At 44.5% G+C, this 22,725-nt stretch overlaps 1 protein-coding gene and 1 long non-coding RNA gene across 5 annotated transcripts in view; one reads left to right on the forward strand and one right to left on the reverse strand.

The window, feature by feature from the left end:
• The window catches only part of Adgrv1 (adhesion G protein-coupled receptor V1), a 526,418-nt gene that overhangs the window by 228,013 nt on the left and 275,680 nt on the right, over nt 1–22,725 (forward strand). For all 4 annotated transcript variants that reach the window (XM_063245326.1, XM_063245328.1, XM_063245329.1 and 1 more), the window contains 13 exons: nt 1,760–1,883; nt 2,982–3,120; nt 3,274–3,459; nt 3,834–4,066; nt 5,947–6,095; nt 8,263–8,464; nt 8,622–8,847; nt 10,409–10,648; nt 11,935–12,084; nt 13,499–13,972; nt 18,292–18,435; nt 20,101–20,275; nt 22,149–22,284. In XM_063245326.1, coding sequence (XP_063101396.1) covers nt 1,760–1,883; nt 2,982–3,120; nt 3,274–3,459; nt 3,834–4,066; nt 5,947–6,095; nt 8,263–8,464; nt 8,622–8,847; nt 10,409–10,648; nt 11,935–12,084; nt 13,499–13,972; nt 18,292–18,435; nt 20,101–20,275; nt 22,149–22,284 — 2,578 coding nt within the window. The remainder of the gene's footprint in view (nt 1–1,759; nt 1,884–2,981; nt 3,121–3,273; nt 3,460–3,833; nt 4,067–5,946; nt 6,096–8,262; nt 8,465–8,621; nt 8,848–10,408; nt 10,649–11,934; nt 12,085–13,498; nt 13,973–18,291; nt 18,436–20,100; nt 20,276–22,148; nt 22,285–22,725) is intronic.
• On the reverse strand, nt 6,169–8,273 carry LOC134475281 (uncharacterized). Its single transcript, XR_010046408.1, has 2 exons — nt 8,045–8,273; nt 6,169–7,884 (listed from the first exon to the last, which is right to left on the reverse strand). It is a non-coding gene; the product is annotated as an uncharacterized LOC134475281 (long non-coding RNA).

Raw genomic sequence — 22,725 nt, forward strand, 5'->3', positions numbered from 1 at the left:
TGCTATGATAGACAATGTCAGCATTTATAATCCCTAAAATGTTTGCTAAAATTTAAGGATATAATTTTCTATCCCTCCTGTGGATAAAGAATTTTTTAAATAGAAATTATACCACCCTGACATTGGTGGGGTCATAGGTCAAACATTTCATGTCAATTAGCTCTGGTGTTTTTTTAACTAAAAGACGTACCGTATAATAATATTTATATAATAACACATGAAAACTTTCTGAATATTCCAACAGCAGGAGATTGATTAAAATGTGACAGGAAACTATAACCATTCAAAGTGATATAACACTAAAACCCAATAATTCCATTAAATATTCAGCACACTGAATTTCATGAGTGATTGTTATGTTTAACAAAGTAGACTTCACAACAGTAGAGTCCATGTAATTTCACTTGTGATCAGGTGCACGTCTTACATGAGTTTGGAATTATTAATTTGAAATGTCAATAGTAGGTTTTGCAAGCGCCTGCCTTGCAAGCAGGCAGTCGTGAGTTTGATCCCTGGTACTGATAAAAAGGAAAAAGACAAAAAAAAATAGTAGGTTTTACTTATTTATTTTTGTAAGTTACTTACAATGATCACATATTACTTTGGCAATAAAACACTTTTAAACTTGCATTTTCACATTTGATATTATAGTCTAACTATACTTGTGAAAACTACTCAGATATTTCTGTGTTGCAGAAGCATGTCATAATTCCTGTTTGTGGTCTGTAGGATGATTTGTTTTGGGGGGATCAATAGAGAAAAGAATAATGCCTTTGAAATGGTTTTATTATGCTATAAAAGGTTCTAACAATAAAAATGACCTAGAAACTTTCTTCATAAATGCTTAATAGTGTTGTGTGTCTTTTTTTGCCATCAAAATTCCATCCTGTGCATAGGTCTATGACTAAAGTTAAATCCTGTGAACAAAACAGTTGTCAAAGTTGTGCAGTATCACTGTGTGCACCTCAGGTAGTTGTACCTCCTGCTTGTCGATTTAAGAGTTCTTTGCAGCAAACCTCCTGTGTTAGGCAGCTTTCTGTCACTGTCACAGTCCCTGAGATAATCAGTTTACAAGAAGGAGAGGTGTATTTTGGCTGATGGTTTCAGTCCCTGGTAGATAGACCACGGCTCTTGGGTCTGTGACAGGGCGGCATATCAGGGCAGCAGGGTGGAGCACAGGAAGCCGCTTGCTTCATGGTAGGTAAAGGAGGGAGGAAGAGCAGGGCCTGACTTCCTTCCTCTAGGCCCTGCCTCCTTCCATTAGCACCGCGGACTGGGGACCAGATCTCCACAGATGGGCTCTGAGGGATGGGAGAGATGGACTGATAGCAGCTGTAAGGAATTGTGTCATATACTTCCATCCCTCTTAAATTAGCTTAGCAGTATGCATCATGTTAAAGGGACAGTTGATGTCATGTAGGCTAATTAGACACAAAAATAATACATCAGAGGATTAAAGTAAAACCTGTGTCAAAATTAAAATTCTTAATATATTTCTGACATAGTTTCATATGGCAAACTACTCTTGATTTCATTAATCCATTGCCCAAGAACATGAGAGTAGAACCCAGTGCTGTTTTTTGTGATACCTTCATGTTTTATGCTTTTCGGCAAGTTCTCAGCATCTTCAGTGTTTACTGTCCTCGTAGCCGGAATGAGGATGTGGGTGCTTCACCGACGTGATTGTCTTGCGAATGCACTAGGGCTGTCAGTCTGCATGTGTGTGTTTGGGACAGCATCATGTGTCACCTTCAACCAGGTCGAGCATCGATCATCATGCGAAGAGAAAAGACAGCATCGGGGGAAGTTGGGGTCGCCCTGTCATCCAGGCATATCCTCATTGGGGAGCCCTTGGCCACCTACAATGGCACCGCTGTCATCAGGTATGGATTCCACACGGTCCTGACCTGGTAGGGGTTGTGTGTAATCAGCCTTAGTCCTGCATTCGCAGTGAATTAACAGTGTTGGTGCATAATTGTGGGGTGTGCTAGTGGCACCTGTGGAGAGTAAAGCTTGATGCAGAGACTGAAGATAAGTGTGTTGGATCACAAAGAGGTTTGGGGTGATTTGTCCAACCCATGCCCAGGCCAGTAGGTGGAGGTGGGGTCAGAAATCTCTGCTTTCAGCCTGGTTCTGTTCTGCGGAGCATGCCACCAGGGGTGGCTTCCTCTCCATGCTTGTGTCTCTTGGCTATGGAATCCTTCCTCAGCTGTTTGTCAAGATCAGTTTGATTCTGAAGGGATCCAAAATCAGACCCTTTCCAATAATTAAATTAGCACCACTGCAGGGAAGTTTTTTCTGCAAAATTCACTTGTGAAAAAGGGCAGGGGCAGCAGCCATCAGTGAAGGAGATCAATTTGCCTCTGCATTTCTTTTTTTCATTATTTGTCTAAAAGTAGAATGTTAAATTACACATATTTGTGTGGAGTATTTACTGCTCTCTGGTCAGTTTTGTTAATACACGCCAGCTGTGGTGGCTCATGCCTGTTATGCCAGCATTCTGGAATGCTGAGGCAGGAGGTCACAAATTTGAGCCCTGTCTGAGCAACTTAGCAACTTAAGAAAGTTCCTGTGCTCAAAGGAAGGAGGGAAGGAGAAATAAAGGAAAGAGACTGTAGCAGAGGTTCTGGGTTCAATCCTCAGTACAGCAGAAAAACAGAAACAAAAAGCAGTAACAACAAAAAAACTTAGTAAGCCACTCATATTTTGTTTCTTGTACACCAATAAAAATGTATAATTATTCCTACTTATTCCTTTAAACCGATTTATAGTGTTCAGCTTTTGCCAGTGTTCCTGGCAAGGAAGATTTACCAGCCCAGTACTTTGGGTGCTACTTTCTTGGAGTTCTAAGATTTTCTTTTCATTTATAGTTAATAGATGAGTCTGTTTAACAGCATAATGTTCTTGAAAGACGCAGCCAGTATCTAGGTGAAGTACCATCCATAAAGCTGTGTTCAACAGCCCCTTGCATATCTTTGCAGCCTCATCCGTGGCCCTGCGCTCTGGGGGGAGGTGACAGTGTGGTGGAGAATCTTCCCTCCTTCTGTGGGGGAGTTTGCCGAAACCTCAGGGAAGCTGACCATGCAGGAAGGACAGTCGACAGCCATCGTGGTCATACAGGTGTGGTGCTGATGGCTCTTGTGCATGCCTGTGTGGTAAGGGTGACATGTTGAGAGATTAATGTTGCAGAGTCTGTTGCTATCATTCATGTGACAGATACTTTCCTTTACATCGTCTGGATTCTACTGCTGATGGCTCTCCGTCCTTCCGTAGGCTCTGAATGATGACATCCCCGAGGAGAAGCGTGTCTATGAGTTCCAGCTCACAGACGTCAGCGAGGGTGCCGGGCTGAGCACCTCCAGTCACATGGCCAGTATCACCATGGTGGCCAGTGATGCCCCGTATGGCCACTTTGCCTTTTCCCAGGAACAGCTGTGGGTGTTGGAGGAAGTGCAGAAGGTATGTCGGAAGGGACTTAAAAATCTTAGGGTCATTTTTGCTTTTGATACTGTGAATGCTGCACTTAAAATTTCCCTGTTAGTATTCTCAACTGTTCTTATATGCAGGGTGTGGTGGTATACACCTGCATCCTTGCAGTCAGAAGGCTGAGGCAGGAGGATCACTGTGAGTTCAAGGCCAATTTGAGCCCTATCGTGAGACCAGGCCTCAAAACAAATTTTTTTAAATATAAAATAAACTTTTCATAAAGATTTATTTGCTCCTAACCTCTCTAGCTTAATGTAATTCATTGAATTTATAATTTGTTTCATTGGCACATAATCTTTTTAAATATAGTGTCTAACTGGGGACAGTGCTGTTTGCCTCTCACACAGATAAACGTCACAGTGGCCCGGGCAGGCGGTTGCCTCGGCCTGGTGAGGCTGTGGTTCCAGACGGCGGGCGGCACCGCAGATGCAGGTGTGGACTTCATCCCCGCAGCTGGGCAGCTCCTCTTCGGGGTGGGAGAGATGGCCAAAGAGCTGCAGGTCGAGATCCTTGACGATGACCACCCCGAAGGCCCTGAGGACTTTTCTCTAGCAATTGTAAAGGTGGAGCTACAAGGCAGGTAAAGAAGAAGTTAGGGAAGGAGGGGAGGAGAAAAGAAGGGGGGGAGGGATGCAGCAGAGGAGGGAGAGGCAGGGGCACAGGGGCTGAGTGAAAGCTGTAGACAGATTTTCCTCAGGTGTCAGGCCGCTCGCTCTTCCTCACTCTCCTTCGGTCTGCAGATGGACATTAGCAGGAAGCCTCACTGTCACTTTCTCCGGCTTCTGAGTTACCTTTTCCTCCTGAATGGAGAGTAGGCGCTTGTGCTCTGGCTCCAGGCAGGGTGCCAATGTCTGGTGAGGAAATCGCCTGCGGTTCTCCTCTCAGGTCAGCAGACAGCCGAGCCTGCTGCCCACTTCTGACCCATGCACGGTCCCAGCGCGCACTGCCTGCCCTGCTGTGTCATACAGCTCTGCTGTCCTCTGTGGATAAATGGGAGAGATGTTTGCCCAGCTGTGTTTTCAAGGTGGGCAAAATTTAACTCCAGGATAATTAGCCATTAACATGCACCAGGCTTTCAGTGAAGATCAAAAATAAGCATAGAGCCATTGGCCATGGTGGCACATCCAGCTACTTTCAAGGCTGAAGCAGAAAGATCTCAACTTTGAGCCCAACCTGCACAAGCCAGTGAGACCCTGCCTTTAAAGTGGTGGTGATAGAGTGTTTTCCCAGCTTGTGTGAGGACCTAGGTTCAGTGGTACCAGAAATTGAACTCAGGACCTTGCATTTGCCAGGCAGGCACTTATGCCACCTTGTTATTACAAATATCATGCTGTAAATTTTTTTTATAACTAAAATATTTCCCAGTGGCTAAGGTGTAGTGTGTAGCATCCCAGCTGAGAAGGAAAGGTTTTGGATTCACCTCTCAGATCTCTCAGATTCACTTCTGTGTCTGACAGTGGAATTGAATTTCTGCACATATGGAAGATTTAAAAATTCAAACTGGACACTAACACTTTTAATTAAATACATGTACTTTGCTACAAGTCGCGTACTAAGTGTGAGGCTGTATTTGTGTTATTAACTTGAAATTTTTAGCCTTCTTGCCTGTGCTTTTTAAAAAGCAATTTCTAGTGAAGTTTAATTTGGGAAACACATTTTTCCCTCAGGTAGTTATTGAGCTTTCTTTGCTCTAAAAAAAGAGAAAGAAGTACAATACAATGTGTTTGCTTGTTTTCCTACTTATGAGAAAACTGACTACATTTGTCTTCACTTCCAATAATCAGCTGCCCTACTCTGTACCCACCAGCCCTGGAGCAGGTGCCTGTAGCATTTGATATGTGAATTCTCACTGTTCTTATCTTGGCTTATCTGTAATCTTATTTTCCAGCTTTCAACCTGTCAGTACAAGCTGGGGTATAAATAGCAAGTGAAAAGAATTTGGAAGCTGAAAGACTAAAATGTCTTTGTATCATCTTTTAGTTTCAAGAATTAAAGTAATGTACAGCCCTTAGAAGTCAAAACTTGTCCAATGGGAATCTTAGCAATGTAAATTTTTATTTTGCTGAAATTTCATCACACAAACTATCCTCTACAGTAAAGAATAGACGTTGACTATAATTATATTAATATGTATTCTCGAATTTTGGTGATCTTGAAATCTGATTAGTGGCAGACACTTTTTATATCTTTAAAGTAAGCTGTCATCCTATCTCTGAAAAACTCCTATGTAGCTGATTTATTATCTTTAAGTATACTGGGCCCAGTATTTTCCAGTAACTGGAAGCAGCCAAAAATGTTTATCAAAACATCATTTCAGCAAGAAAAGGAAAAAGGATTACCTTAGTGTTAAGAGTCTTTAAAAACTTCACTGTATTTAACGGAACTAAAGGGATACGCCCTAAAAGGACCCTTCGGTTTGTGCTGATTGTGTTTTCATGTCGTTTCTCATGACTTTGCAAGAGGGTATGATTTTACCATCCAAGAAAATGGACTACAGATAGATCAACCTCCTGAAATCGGGAACATTTCCACGGTTCAAATCATAATAATGCAAAATGATAATGCAGAGGGCATCATTGAATTTGACCCGGCATACACGGCCTTTGAAGGTGGGTTGAGTCACGGTGTGGGCCTTCACTGTCCTGTTCTGAACCGCAGAGTAGCTGTGACATTCCGCTCCAGTTCCCATATGCATTCTCTCAGTTTGTCATGTGCACGTGTGTACTTTCATGTATTCTCTGAATGTTTTTCATTTAACCTTTAGGTGGTCTTGAATTTTTCTGTATATGGTTAAGGCCAAATAGGAATAGTTTTTTAGAAAGCCAATAGGAATGACTGAATCTAGAAACTTACGTTTTGCTTTAGGATTTTAAAAATACTTGTTTCAAACATTTTCCTGAAACCCTATGCAATATTTACTTGCCCGTACCACCATCAGTTGGAGAATATTTGCTTTTTGGTGATCGGTCACGACTTCACTGGCCTGCAGGTGCAGGTAGAGTGTGGCTGTGCGATCTTACTGTCTTGCAGCAGCTGTGGTGACAGCTAGCCTAACATCACCTAGTGAAAACACATGGCTCTAGGGGAAAAAAAAAAAAAAGAGCTCTAACGGATATAACAGCAAGTGTGTTTAGGGGTGTTAAATAGCTGACTATATTAATGTTTTTGGATCATTGAACACAGCTGTTTGCAGTCTCACTGTTTGAATGTCCACTTTGTATTCTTTGATACTGTGATTTGAGCAACTATCTAAGATGATAATATGTAATCTATTAACAGGTGATTTCTTACTGTTTTTTTTTTTTTTGTAGTTCTGTACTACGTGTACCCTTACACCACTTTGTTTTGTTTTGTGTGTTTCTCTTTTTCCTTTTAAATAAAATTTAAAAAAAAAAGAAAAGAAAACACATGGCTCACTTGAACCCTAGGTACAAATAGATTACTCCCTTTCTAGGAAATTATTTTATTCAGAGGCTCAATATAACTTTTAAGGTAAACATGTTGCCTTATTCATGCAATTAATTTATTGACTTCATTACCTCCATTAAAATTATTACCTAGCTCTTTTTAAAATTCATCAAAAACCACCTTAGAAGTAGATTCAAAAGGATTTTATGGCAGTCATGGAAGATACTATTTTGTGAATTTAATAATAGGAAAAGCCACAGTTCATTTCTGCACTAAGAAAAATACAGAAATTTGACTTGCTCCTCTGTTCCTTGATTTCAGGTAGATTCTCTGACATTGGGGGAACTTCAGGTAGTGCATGTGTAAGTTCACTTGTAGGGTCAGTTTTATTTATCAATGGATATGTAAGCACTGATAAACTATTTCAGTGTACAGAGTTTGCACGGTTCAATAAAAAAGACATTTTTGAAATAATTTTTAAACTGAAATCAAAGGTTAGGATACATTTTCATTTTCACGAGTGAATTTTATAGGACTTGAAAATACTATAATTGTTCTTATATGTAGACTTTTACAATATTCATGACGTAAATAACACAAAGTTCATTTTTTATATTTAAAGTAAATGTAGCCAGGGATGTACCTCAGTTAGCATAACTGCCTGCCTAGCAAATGCACGGGCCTGAGTCTGATTCCTGGTATTAAAAAAAAAAAAAAAAACTAAATGTGCAGAAAAATCCAGAATGGCTTCGTTTTCCACATTTTTAAATTTCTGTTCATCTAACATGTTCCTAGGAAATGTTACATATCTGTATATGGCACATAGAGAAAAAAATTCCTACAACAATTGGGTGTGTAAATTCTTTTATTAATCACTATATTTTACCACCTAACAAACTATATTCTTTCTTAAAAATTAAGAGCCATGAGGGGATTTAGTTCAGTGGCATAAGCGCCTGCCTTGTAAGCAGGCAGTCCTCAGTTCGATCCCTGGTACCAATAAAAAGGAAAAAGACAAAAAAAAAAAAAAAAAAAATTAAGAGCCATGAAGTTTACAATAGATTTTTTGTGTGATACTGGGGATTGAACACAGGGCCCTCGCACTGAGCTGCCTGCCCAGCCGCTCACCCCCACTCCAACATCCCCTTACCCCCACAATTTTGAGGCAAAGTCTTGCCAAATCTCAACTGGCTCCAACTTGGAATCTTCCTGCCTCGGCGTCCTGGAGTGCTGGGATTATAGGCGTGCACCCCCACATCAAGCTGCATTTTGGGGTCATTTTCAAAGTGAAGCATGTTGGAGAAACTTTTCTGTTTAATGCGGCTGACCGTCCTAACGCGACCTGTGCATTACCCATTCCCGCCGTAGTGGAGGAGGACGTGGGCACCTTCTCAATACCCGTGCGGAGGCTGCGTGGGACGCACGGCCGCGTGACAGCCGAGTTCGTCGCTCAGAGCCCCGCCTTGACCCCGGGAGGCGTGGACTTCACCCTGCACGGCGCCTCGGTCACCTTCCAGCACGGACAGAACCTGAGCTTCATCCACGTCTCGGTCACCGCCGGCGGGGAGAGGTGGGCACGGTGGGCGGACGGACGTGCGTCGTGGACGGGCTCGGAGGGGCGCGAGGCCCACGTGATAGCGCCTGCGTCCGGCACCAGCCCGGGTCTGCGCAGGCCCGCGTGGGCGGGGACTGACCACGCCCCTCCCCCCTCCTGCTCCCCCTCACAGCGAGCCCCCTGCGGAGCCCCTCCAGATCCTCCTCACCGCGGCCACGGGCGGCGCGCTCCTCGGGCGCCACCTAGTGAGCAGGGTCACCGTCGCCGCCCGGAGCCGCCCTCCCTCGGGCCTGGTGAGGTTCCTCAACGACAGCGCGATTTCCCTTCCCAACCCGGATTCCCCCGAGCCGGTGGCCTTGGTGCTCGAGCGGACTGGAGGATTCCTGGGAGAGATCCAGGTGGGGTTGCTTTCCTGTGACTTGGATAGTGGATTTCGGCAGCCCGCGGCGTGATGCCGGAGCCGCCTGTGCCCCAGATACCCTTAGCTAGCCAGCCGTTCTCCCTAAGTGGTGTCTGCGTGTTATCTTGGCAGTGCAGAGTAATGTGCGTGCCTGGTGAAGTGCGCGGGCGCGCAGCTGCCCCTGAAGGGCCTCTTGGGAGCAAGTGAAAAATGAAGTAAATGGTTTTTGTCATCAAGCAGGGATTGACGGTGTAATTTCTAGGGCACTGGCCCTGTTCTAGGGAGTGAGGACCTACCAGAATCTGTATGTCATCTCCGTGCTCAGACTGGCTTTATTATTATGATTATTATTATTTAATTTTATTTTTGATACAGGGTCTTGCTATGTAGTTCAGGGTGGCCTTGAACTCAGTGTGTAGTCCAGGCTGGCCTCAAATCCACAGCGATCCTCAGCCTCAGTCTCCCTAGTGCTGGGAATACAGGACTGGTCGTTGTAATAAACATTGTCAAACAGTAAACTAATGAGGAAACTGTCTGACAGTAATAAAGACCTGTTCATAAAATTGGGAGCCCGGATCACGAGTCTCCTCCTTTTCTTTTTCTTTTCTTTTTTTCCTCCGGTGGTTCTGGGGCTGGAAGCCAGGTGCGCCACAAGCACCCTGTCATTTAATCCTAGCCTCACACACCACTTTTTGGGGTGGTGAGGCTCATAGGCAAGCTGAGAGCAGGGCAGGCCTTGGGAGGAGCAAGGGGCGCCCATTGGGAGAGGACTCTGGGGTGAACTCACAGGTTGAGGGACAGCAGCAGGACCGATCCATCCGATCTGATCCGATCCAATCGGAGGGCCCGTGGGTGTTGCATCACCTGGAGTGGCCGAAGCAGGCCCAGGGTTACTGTCAACATGGACAGGCTGCCGGGGGAGGTGTTCGCTGCGTGCAAAACAGCTAGCTCAAACCGGGGGCAGATTCACTGGCTGCACGTGGAGGCTGAGCACAGGAGGCTGAGTTCTCGGTGCAGCAGCTGAACGCTGCCAGTGTGTTTTCTGAGTTTCAGAATCTTTGCCACGCCAACCCAACCCCGGCTGCATGTACTGCTCCAGGACCCAGCGGGCCAGGGACTTGTCAATGTGAAAATCTATTCCTTAGAACCATGTAGGAAGATTTTTCTTTGTTTTGAAGTAATGATTTCCATCTATTTGGAAAAGGGTGCATGCTTGGCTGAATGTACACAGTTTATCTTATGGCAGGCATTTTAATTGGCTATTGAGCTATATGCCCGGTCTGAGAAAAATATTTTTGTTAACGTGTGGTGATTATAAATTAGTATTTTTAATGTAGTGTTAGTTTAACCCATGAAAACTGATACCCTATGGGTACATAATTTATATTTGCAGATATGATTTTTTTCTAACAAAAACAAGTTAGTGTTACAAGGATTCGCTGCACATTCCTAGGGTAGTTTCTTCCACATGCACCTTTTTTCTAATCTATGTCTACTGCAATAATCCATTCCTCACTACTGAGCACCCGTATTGAGATGAAACTGAAAACCCCCGACAGGTGGACTGGGTCATCGTGGGCCCCAACTCCGAGGAAGCCTTGCCAGCCCAGAACCCGGACTTTGCGGAGCCTGTGGGCGGCTCCTTCTCCTTTGCTGACGGAGAGGGAGGCAGGAGGACCATCCTTCTGACCATCTACCCGCATGAGGACACGGAAGTGGAAGAGACATTCGAGGTTAAACTGCAGCTTGTGAGAGGAGAAGCCAGATTAGACTCCAGAGCTAGAGCGGTTACATTAACAGTAAGTTTGACTTGATTTTTCCTACAACACTTTGGGTGAATTACATTTGTGAGAAAATGCTTTATTCCATTATTTGAAACTCTGCATGCTTATGTTGAATTAAAATTATAAAATTACATAAAATCATCGGAATTCCCATGGGTTCAAACCTTCAGATTTTTTATGTTAGTTCATTACATTGCCTCATTATTGGTAATGTGTTTTTAAAAGTTTTAATACATTGACAAATATTTATCTTACAGTTGTTGAGAAAATTTGGTTTTTGGGGAATATTTGACATTTTAAGGATGAGGTATCTATTACGACACCTTAAATATTAGCTAGCCTTGTTATTGAAGCATATGAAAATTACTGCCTAGGTATAGTTACAGTTTGTTTGAATAATAAGTGGTGCTTATTTGTTTAGCTCCTCGGCGCGGTGTCGAAGCAGAGCCTGAATTCCATGTCTGTGATACGAATCACCCAATCTATGTGGGCGGAAAGTGCTGGAGATGAAGGTTGCTGGAAGCAACCTAAGAGCACCATCACCAGTTTGTTTTTTAAGTTTGAAACATAGACTTGTTTGGGTGTGTATCAGTGAGAGACTATCAGAGAAGGGGAAACAATAGGATGCACACACACACACTGATGCACCGACACATGTGTGTAGATACCTGTGCTGTGGTTGTGGCCCTAAGCCACCCTTTAAAGGCTGGGATTGCTAGACTGCAAACTCAGAGACAGTCCCTGCCTGAGTCTTGAGGCAGAATCCCTTTTGCAGGAAAGCTCAGTTTGCTCCTAAATCCCTCAGTTGGCCGAGGAGACCCATCTGTATTCCTAGAGAAAATCTCCTTTATTTAGAAACAGCTGATGGTAAATGTTCCTCATAGCTGCATCACTTCACAGCGGTGTCTGGACCAGGGCTTGACTAAACAAGCATTGTCTCCTCGCCTATTTGATGCAAAAATGGAACCATCACAGGACGTGTTTGCCTCTGTCTACTTTATGCCACAGCTAGTTAGCTATGAATTACTGGCTAGAGATAGAGAATATAAGTGATAAAGCAAAATTCAAGCAGCAAAGTACCATCTTTTTTGGGTTCTACAAATTGTGGTTTTCTGAATAGTTATTCCCATTGTTTTGGAGAATAAGATCTTCTAGACAACAGGATGGTAAAAAGCACTTAAAAATCAAGGAGCTAAGGAGATGGTATTCAGGGGTCACTTCCACAGCTTCTCTGTAGATTAGTATGTGAACGCTGTGATGGTTCTATGTAGCATTGCTCTGTTCTCTGTTCATTTCTTTAGATACAGAAGTTTGGTGATCCAAACGGTGTTGTGTCTTTGATCTCCGAGTCCACATCTGGGAAGACCTATTCAGAACCACTGGCTGGGGAAGGGCCTCTGGTCATAACTTTCTTTGTCAAAAGAGTCAAGGGCACTTTTGGAGAAATTACGGTATTATTTTTCTTTTTTCTGAGCACTAGTTTTTCTAACCAGTGTGATTGGGAGAGGAAAACTGCGTGTCACAACTTTATTTACTTACTTTCAGCATATGTTGTTGATGGAGCACTGAGGTTTTGGTAAATTCCTGTGAGCACTCAGCAGTTTATATATCTATGTTTGGTGCCCATTACCTCCTCTTTGTCTTCTCCTCTTCTGGTCCCCTGCCCCATCTCTAAAAGTGTGCCTCCTAGTTTCCTGTCATCTTCTCTGTAATGAACTAATTAGTGAATTAATTCAGTTTCTTACATGAAAGAAAACATATATTTCAGTCAACAAGGTGGTCTCTGGTTCCATTCATTTTCCTGAACTTGGCATGATTCTGTTTTTTGCAGTCGAATGATACATATGTAACTGTACATTACATATACTTTTTAATGAAAGGCTTTGGTGCACTAAGGTCACTTGAGTTTTCAGAGAAACCTAGATGCTTTTTGTAAAGACCTTTGCTCTCCACTCTTCATGGAACCCTAGTTAACCATATCGATAACTTAAATTTGGTAACGGTTATTTGAAAAGGCCGTCCTTATGCTGAGTTATGAAGTGATTTTATTGTCTGCTATAACATGAAACCCTTGTGATTTGAGTCTCTCAATGATTTTTTTTAATTGTTCATTCTTCATGGCTTTATTTCCCAGCAGAATTTTTCCTTTTAGGAACTGTTTTTAAGGGGTTGCATTTATGTGACTCTTGATATAGATGGGGAATGTTTATATGGATGGGGGAGTTCTCATGGTATTTGGTTAACAGACCAAGCCCATCTGTTCTGTAGAAACACATATTTGGTGAAACTCCTTTAGGTACTTGTTTTAGAGATTAACAGGTGGTTCTTCCATTGAAGCTGTATTGCTTGGAGGCCAACAATACTTGGAGAATAACGACTAATTCTTGATATTTAATAGACACTCCTCCTTAGGAGAGCAGTTCTGATGTCACTTGCCAAATTATCTGCTTACTTTTTAGCTGATAATATTGGTTATGGTCCACCAATGGGTGTGTTTTTGGACCTGGTGTCTTAAAATTAACCTGCTTGTATTTATCTCTTTAAATCATGTTACTGTTTTGGAATCAGATGAAATAATGAGCTTCTATAATCCTTTTGGGTACGTGGCGCTGAGGACTGAACCCAGGACCCCACATGCGCTGGGCAGGTGCTGTCCCAGGAAGCCACATCTCCACCGGGATGCTGCAGTCTTATCCTGAGCATTGCATACAGCACCCTGAATGGGTTACTAACTTAGTCTTCAAGGGCTTGGCTTTGAGTTTAATGATGAAGAATTAAAAACTCAGCACATTAGAGTAAAATATTTCAAGGTCTGTGTTCAGTGTGCCAAGTTGTGTCATTCTGCGGGATTTTCTTCCTTTGTAGGTTTACTGGGAATTGAGCAGTGAGTTCGATATCACTGGAGACTTCCTTTCCACAAATGGAGTCTTCACTATCGCCAATGGTGAGACCAGTGCCAGTTTTGATGTCCACCTGCTGCCTGACGACACACCCGAGCTGGAGGAAGCATACATGGTCCGGCTGGTTTCCGTGGAAGGAGGGGCAGAGCTGGATCTGGACAGCAGTGTGGCGTGGTTCTCGGTGTCTGCCAACGATGACCCTCATGGGGTATTTGCCCTCTATTCAGAGCGCCAGTCGATACTTATCGGGCAGAACCTCACACGATCCATCCAAATTAATATAACCCGGCTTGCAGGAACTTTTGGCAATGTGGCTGTTAAATTGCAAATATTGTCCAAGCATGAAGAACAGCCAGTGGCTGCTGAAAATGCAGAGCGGCAGCTGGTGTTCGAAGACGGTGCATGGCATAAAGTGGACACAGTGCCGATTGCAAGTCAGGTATGTGGGGTTACTGCAGGGTCCCAATCGCGTGGGCGGAACTCCTTCAGGGGAGCCTTTGCTTATCTTGTGATCAGTTCTTAGTCTGACTCAGGTATTTCAGTGAAACCTTAGGAGAGAAATAGCAGGCGTGGGATAGCACAGCTGCAGTTCTCAAGCCAGTCCGTGTAGTCCTAAGTGGATGATAGCACAGGTGTGTCCAGATTCCAGCAGGAACTTACTTAGTGTTACGAAGGGTTCATTGCCAGAGAGGACAGTCCCTGGGGTGAGAGGCCACACACACACACACACACACACACACACATACACAGGACAGTCCCTGGGGTGAGAGGCTACATAGAGACTCTCTTTGTCTCTCTCTGTCTCTCTCTCTCTCTCTCTCTTTCTTTCTCTTTCTTTGACGGCGGCTTTTCGCCTTGGTTGTTTGGATCCAGGAGGCCAGCTGCGGTTAATCAAGAGTGGTGAGAGTTTGTGGGTTCCCACGGGCCCACTGGATACACCAGCAGCCTTCCCTAGTTGGAACTCATAGCTGGATTGGAGGCTCCCTCTGAGTTCCCTAAGGGTGGTAGCTTTCACACACTCTGTACGATGGGAGAGAGGTTACTATATCACCCACAGTGGGTGCTTTATGGCATTGGGATGGATCCTCTCCTGGTTATGAAGGTGTCCCGGAAAGAGGCCAAATGGAATCACCTTGAGGAACATCTGCAGGGTTCTTGGGGATGGCAGAAGAATCAGGAAGTCCTGGGGAGAGTGGGAAGTCTCTGCTGCAGTGGTGAAGGTGGCAGTTTTGAGAACCCCAGGTCAGCTCCGTGGCAGTGCTCCCTAGGTGGGGTGAGGCAGTCAGTGGTGTCCACCATCGAGGAGCTGAGCAGAGGCAAGATTTAATCATTCTGCCTCCAAGAGTCTTCCCCTACCCCAGTCCTGGAAGTGCCAGAGATTCGTGGAAAGGGCTAAGTGGAATGAAAAGTCACAGTGTGACCTGTTTCCCACATGCGATCCTGAACCGTGGGTCAGGCAGGCACTGGCAGACAGGGCTGCTGTGACACAGGGTGAGGGTGAAGCTTTGATGCATGCAGGGCTTCGCCTCGCATTCCTGGGAATGACGGAAGCTTTGGAATCGGCCCACACTGCCGAAAGGCAGTGCAAAGAAGCCCCGGAAAACACTACCAGGAGAACCATAAAGGAGTTTCTTGGTGTTTTACACAAGCTTAAATATAAACTTACGATCAGCAGAAAACAAGCTGCTGTTCAGCATGAGCGACCGTCCTGTTCGCTGATTCTGACTGCGCAGGCTTTTCACCTTTGGGGCATCTAGGTCTTTCCTTGTGTTGGTGTTTAGTAAGAGGGGCTTCCTTGTAAGATGCAGGTTTCATTGTGAGTCCCATATTCCTGAAATTCTCTGCAAAACTGGCTCGAGGTCATGACCCTGATGTAACCCTGCCCTATATCTAACCATCATCAAGATTGGAATAAAGCACACACAACTGGAAAAGGAAAAGCATCGAATTAACCAGAGCATCACTGTATTGTTACATTTCCAAATCAGAAGAATCAAAATACACACACACACACACACACACACACACACACCTTGTGTTTAAATTATATAAACTAAAATATTTTCCCAAGCACTCACAGGTTGTAATCTCCTAGTGAACACAAGCAGATTGCTTAACTTTTCAAAGAGCAGATCTGTATCATTTTATACATGTTTCATTTACCAATAAAGCTTCCTACAGGGAAGATTGTATTTCACCAAGTGATATACATTATGCAAAATTACTCTCAGCCTGTCTGTAGGAAAATCTAAATATGTAATACATGTTACATGCCTGGCCCTCAGTTCATCTCAGTCCTAGAACATTTTGAAAAATAGTAGTCCTTTCATTTCACTTGGAAAGCTTAATAGGATAGCTCATAAAGATACTTAAGTGTTCCTAATGCTGTATTTAGATTATGTATGAATTGCTGAACTTTAAAGTCATTTTAGTTGTTTTTATGATTTCTGGCTTCAGTAGACAGTAACCGAAGTTGATGGGCTTATGCATGTATCAGAGTTTGCTCTTTCGCTTATTATGATGTCTGTCCTTCACCTGCTTCAGATCGCAGGGCTCCTGCCCTGTCACATTTCAGGATGTGCTGTATGAGACTGTGTGTAAATTACTAGGTGTGCTAAGTGTGATTTTCAAGATAACTGCTTGGGGCAAGGTGCGATGTGCTTGTAAACTGAGGACAGGAGTTTCTCTCTCTCTCTTTTTTTTTTTTTTTTTTTTTTGCCCCGGGGATTGAACTCATGACGTTGCACTTGCCAGGCAGGTGCTTATGCCACTGAGCTAAATCCTCAGCCTTTCTCAAAGGTCCCCTGCTCCACGCCCCCGGGTAAAAGTTAATATGGGGAGAAGTCAGCCACAGAGGTTACTGAAGGTTACACTGTCCCTAAGCACCTGTGCTGTGGCTTCTCACCTCCAAGTGGGTCTCTGTGCAGAGAGAAGTTCTGTTGGGCTCTGAGCTAAAAGGCCCCCTGTTGTGGGTTCCATACTAGAACCTTTGAGTGCACACGGTCACCACACCTGCTCACACCTGGAGTCCTGGAGAATCGATGGACTCTGCAGGGACACGTCCAGGTTTAAAGAGCTGTGGGTTAGAATGCAGAAGGGCTTCCACGTTTTGGTGGGGTCATTACTCAGCACTGGCTCCGTCCATCGCTGGAAGCTCTGAAGATACTAACAGGAGACCTAGCTCCTGTTGTGTGTGCTTTCTGCTAGTGCAGGAGAAGGGCCACAAGCAACCTATTTATAATAAAGTACATGGGTAAGCAAGGGCGGGAGGCTGCACAGGCTGTTGTGTGACAAAGGAGTCCTTCTGTGTACCCTAGTGTCTGCACGAATGATGGGAAGTACGTCGAATGGTGTGGGCCAGGCAGTCCTGGGTCAAGGGAACACGGGCTGCAGGAGAACAGGACCAGCCAGTTCCATGCAAACCTGTGTAACTGTACGCTCCTTTTGTGGTTAAATCAGCTTGTCCTTGAGTCTGCTGTGGCTCTCAGTCAGCTTTAATGTTGAGTTCCTGCACCCAGTGCGGGGATGGGCGGTGACCCAGGTGGGCCCACGGGCAGGGAGCTTTGTGGGTGGGAAGGCGTAGGTGACCAGTGCTGAAAGACAAGACCGGACCTTTGCTCTTTAAAGTAAAACCTCACTATCTGGGAAGCCAGCAACCTGCTCCCTGACAGCAGGAGGGGTGGCCTGCACACCATGGAAGTCATGCAGCCATGATGTTTATCTTTAGTGCTTGGACACAAACTCGTGTTCCGTGAGTGTCATTGTGAATGAATGAAGCATCACAGGACTTGGAGTCGTATAGTGTATGTTTTCTACATTAGAGCAGACGCTGTGTGTTTAAGTTTGTTATACTCAAATGAGTAGACTGAGGGCTGGGGACCCGCTTGCCTAGGGTGCATAGCTGAGGCCCTAGGTTTGGTCTCCAGCATCACCATACAAAGAGGGAAGAGGAAGAGGAGAAGAGGAAATAGCTTCAGAGAAATAGTTGCAGTCAACCAAGGTGTAGAAGTTTTAAGACTTTTCCCTGCAATGGGATAATCTGGGTGCTAGCTATTACCAAGAACAGCATTTCTATGGGAAAATTTGTTGGATTTTAAAAAAAAAAAACTTTAGTATAACACCAATCTGGAAGTTCAAAATTTTCCCTAGTCTGCTTCATTTGAAACTTTGGAGTAGTGGAAATTTAAGAGGTGGTGTTGGTATTTTTTTTTTTTTTTTTGTACTGGGGATCGAACTCATGACCTCGCACTTACCAGGTAAACACTTGAGCCACTGAGCTAAATCCCCAGCCCCAATATTTATTTAGATATCTGAAATACCCATGGGACCAAGACTCCTAAGTCATTTTCCATTGTCATGAGAGCTGTTGTCACTTAATGACGAGGACCTTGGGCTTTGCTGGCATTTAGGAGCTGACACTTCAGTGTGCACTCTCTGCCTCTGGCCCCTGACAGGGCTCTCGTGTGGATACCACCCAGTTCCTGTCGTCCTTGGGTCTGCTGAAGCATGTGTGCAAAATTTGCAGGGTTTGTTTCCATACCCTGCCCCAAGTGCTGCCCACCCCAGACTCTCATTTCCAGTGTCTTGCTTTAAGACAGAGGGGGTCCTCCAGATGAAACTACTCCCAAGGAGCAGAACTGACCTGCAGTGTACTAACAACTGGGGACAGATGTCACTATCTCAGCCTGATGATTTCTTACTCCAAAAAAAAAAAAAAAAAGAAAAAAAGGCAAAAAACCCTCTGGCTTTTGTTTATAGGTCTTTCTGTCCCTGGGCTCCAATTTCACTGTGCAGCTGGTGTCTGTGACACTTGTTAGTGGACAGTTCAACAGCAGGCCAAGGATTCTGCAGGAAGCCAAGTCGGCCGTCCTTCCTGTCCCTGAGATTGCTGCCAATTCTCAGGTAATGGACCCTGGGTGTGGTGCTCCCCATGCACCACTAGAGGGCAGCTTTCTCAGGAAGGAGCAGTGCTTAGAGGATTTCTGAAGATAACTGTTTCCTTAAAATGACCGAGTCTTAGAATATCAAAGTAGACAGAGTAGATGCGTGATACAAAAAATACGTTTTTCTTTTTAGAGTTATAGAGAGCTTTTTTTCCTTGTAGAATTTGAGCAGTTGATACAGAAAATTTTAAATTGTCATAGAAAATTAAACCTTCCAGGTTTTCTTTTGATACCAGATATTTAATATTGAGGCATTTATGCTCCGTAATTAAAATCAGAATAAAATCCTATGGAGCATCCTGGGCTTTCTCACTTACTGACAGTGTGCATGCTGGTCTTTAACTCTCGGGCTCTTGGTTACTGTGGCCAGTCTCCTGGCTTAGTCAAATGCCTGTGGCCACTCTGTGATGTGGGTGTATGTGAGTATCCAAGTCCCCTGAGCTCACTGCATGAAAGATTCACAGTCCCCTCATAAATTCATAGGAGGACAGAAAGCAACCTGAGGGCTGTTTCTGTTCAGATACAGAGACAGGCTGTGGACTGTGGTTATGGCAGTATGTGTATATTTTTGTAGCCATTACAAAAAATAACTCCATCCTGTTCCTTCTGAGGGGAGCTCAAGTGGCTGGGACAGGCCTGGCCTAAGACCCCTGGGCGACTGAGTGGGAGTACAGGCAGAGGTGGCTGTGGCTATTTGAGGATGCCCTACAGCTACTCCCTGAGCGTCTTCCCCACATGTAGAACAGCTGAGCAGAGCAGGCTTCTACATACAGCGCTAACATGTGTGACGAGTGTGGCCTTACCCATGGCTTTGGGCAGTTGCTAGCAGCAGCTGCGCCAGGGTGGAGACTCCAGTGTCAATTAAAGTTAAATTGTCATTGTTTTCCCCTCTGTGGCTCCCTGCTTATGTGAGAAAGAGTCTTAGGAGATAAGTGTTGATCAACTGCTGCCCCAAATGTATAACTGTTCAGGCCAAAAGAGGTAAATAGCTGTCCAAGCAAGTTCCACTATGAAGCCAGGATTGTGGTTTTATTTAACCCAATGACTAGAACTTACTTTACCTATAAACCATACATCCCTTCAAGATGGCCTTTAAAACAAGATCGCATTAGGTGTTGATGAAATACACATATTCTTAAAGTTTTTTTAAGCTCTTGATCCTCACACGCACACAAAAACTATCAAATTGAATCAAAGGGCTGAAAAATCTTAATAGAGGGTCTGGTTCTTGGTGCTTGTTTATAAATGAAGGAAAATGTTACCATATCTTAGAAACAAGCTAAATTTCAGTTCTGGAAAAATCAAGTTCTTAGAAAGACCTATGAACAATTTATATTAAAATGCAATTTTAAACCTTTTGCTTTCATTTGACTGTGACTGCATTTTCTTTTTTTGGATATTGTTCATTCAAAGAATTATTTTAATAAAGATAGAATAATCTATAGTGTGTAATCAGAATTATAAAATTGAGTAACTTTCCAAGTAGGAGATGTCATTTCTCTTTAATTGAAAGATCAGTTAAGAGTATATCATATAATCAAGGGAAAGTTGACATTAACCTACTTTTCAGAAACCAGGCAACATTAGAGAGGAGTAAAAATCCTCTAAGCATGTATTTTCTCAGGTTGGATTTGAATCCACGGCTGTCCGGCTCACGGACATCACTGGTGGCACGAGCCAGGTGACCATCTCCAGGAGCGGCACGTATGGTGCACTTGCGGTGACCTGGACCACTGGCTACGGTCCTGGGTGGGAAATCCCTGAGTCTGTGGTCATTGGCAACATGACCCCTGTGCTGGGTGAGTAGGGACTTCCTGAGCTGGCCTGCGGACATAGGGTGCCGCCATCTTGGTCTCCCTTCCCACATCACGATCTTGGTCTCTTTCCTGTGCCACCATCTTGGTCTTCCTTCCTGTGCTGCTGTCTTGGTCTTGCTCTGTCTTAGTTACTTTTACTTTTCTCTCACTGCTGGGATAAAATACCTGACACCCAAAATGAAGAAAGGCAAGGTTTATTTATCTTACAGTTTTTGGAGGTTTCAATTCATAATCAGTTGGTTCCAAGGCAGCGGGGCATGGCAGTGGGGCAACATATCAAGGTGTCAGACAGCAAAAAGGGCAGAAACATGCCTCTTTTCCTCCCTTAGGATGTTCACAATCCCTCCACTCTTCAGGGCCCCTTACAAAATCTCCTTGCCTCTTATTTGCACAGGATGAGGATATTTACAAAGTAAGAACCCTGGCTCCCTGCTGAGAGTATGAATTAAACTTCTAAATTTCTCAAGTTGACACAATGTATCAACCATAACCCCCTCCCTCTGGACACTGACCTGCTGATTTCCAATATGGCGCCTCCATGTGGAAGTGATCAGGGCCATGTGCTGCTTGACAAAGAGGGACAGGAGGCTTTCTTGCAGGCAAACACCCTCCCCACCCCCATTTTTACTTCAAATAAGTGATCTCTAAGCACTTGGTCAGTACCTAAGGAGCTTGTTAAAAAGCAGTTCTAAAAACCTGGGTTGGCCAATGTAATAGTAAAAAAGCCCTAGCTGAGGCCATTTCCCCGTCCAGCTGACTTCTTCTGGCAGCAGGGTACCTGTTTCTTCATGTGTTTTATTTGTCAGTGACACCACGAGTCTCCTGGGAGCTGGGGAGATGCCGAGATTTCTGGCTTGACCTCCCTGTATCATCCGAACTCGCAGCTCATCCCAGGGTGGCGGCTGTCGAGGACTCTTAGTGGCTAAGAGCCCCGTGCCCCTGGCCTTCACTTAGAGGGCACCTGTCCCAGCAGTCAGAAATCCTGTGAATACTTGGGGCTGGGAGCCCCTGGAAGTAATCTTTGGCCAAATGCTCTAAATTGAAGATGTCTTGTCATTTTTCTTACCTGTTTTCTGGCCCGTTTTTCTGCTGCAACACCTACTTGTCACACCCTGCCTTTTCTGTTGCTCTGGGTGAGTATGCTGCCTTGTATAACTTAGAGCTTCCAAAAAGCTCTCTTTGTGTTGGTAACCACTCCCGCTTTGTGTGTAGAAACATTGTCCTCTGTGTGTGTACAAGTGATACTGTGCTTACACATGAAATCAGTCTAGAGATGTTTAATGAATTTAAATAATTTGATTAACCTAAAATAGCAAGGGTTCTCAAACAGTAGATCTCTATCTCCACATAGGTTTGATTAGCTTTTAAGATTTTGAATAGATTTTAAACACAACAGGAAACATAAGAAATGCTGTAATCTCACGGACTAGATTTAATGGTCATGTTTGGTGATAACCAGTTACCTTCCACTGTGATTTGTGCCCTTTTTCCTGAAGTTAGCAAAAGTAAAATACATGGGTCCTGGTATTCCACACCAAACCACTTCAGTGCCTCTAGGGATACATCAGAAGCAGAGTTCAACCGAAGTCTCACGGCAGAAACAAACCCAGCAGGCCTGAATTGTTCTCTTACTACTGGATTTGGTAGCTGAGCCTGGAAAGGAATAGAAATGAGTGGGAAGAGTAGACAGGGAATAAGAGTAAGGCTTATGTGGGCTCGGGGATTTCTGGAGATGTTTTCTCTAATTTGTTGGGTGTGATCAAATTGTGAAGAAGCAAATTATCAAGACTCAGAGTCAGCTTTGTACTGAAGAACCAAGAGCTGACCTCCTCCTTTCTTCTCATGTTCCTCCCAGGGAGCCTGGCTTTTGCCCACGGTGAAGGGAGGAAGCAGGTGGTGCTGTGCGTGGTGCCCAGGCCGGGCCGGACCGAGGCCTTCGTCCTCCACCTGGCAGGGGTGCGGAGCAGCGCTGCGGGCGGTGCTCGGCTGCGGTAAGGCTGGGCTGGGTGCAGAGCTCCATGACTGCGTGCGGGGAGGCAGGCTGATTCCCTCTGCTGGCCCTGTGCAGAGCTCAGTGTGACCCCTGGGGTCACACGGTCCCACATGCACCTGCTGGTGAACCTACCTGTTCTGCAAAGAAGCTGAGCACACTTAATTCCCCTGAGCAGTGAGGAGTAAGACTAGTACATCACCAGCTTGTTTAAACTGGTGACTCTTTTGAATTTAATTTAGTTTAATTTAATTTAATTTTTGCTATTTATCCGTGAGAACCCAGCCTACTTGCAGGTCAGAGTGTCCCACCCAGAAGCTGTTGGTTTTCTTCCTACCTGAGATGAGCTTCACCTGAGCAGCAGAGAACAGACTGAGCCACATGGAAGGTTCAGCACTGTGTGTGCCTCTTGTCATGTGACCTTGGCAAAGTTCCTTGGTCT

The sequence above is a fragment of the Cavia porcellus genome, unplaced genomic scaffold (genome assembly GCF_034190915.1).
Source record: "Cavia porcellus strain 051 isolate PalLab524CR breed Dunkin Hartley unplaced genomic scaffold, mCavPor4.1 scaffold_2, whole genome shotgun sequence".
Taxonomy (NCBI): Eukaryota; Metazoa; Chordata; class Mammalia; order Rodentia; family Caviidae; genus Cavia; species Cavia porcellus.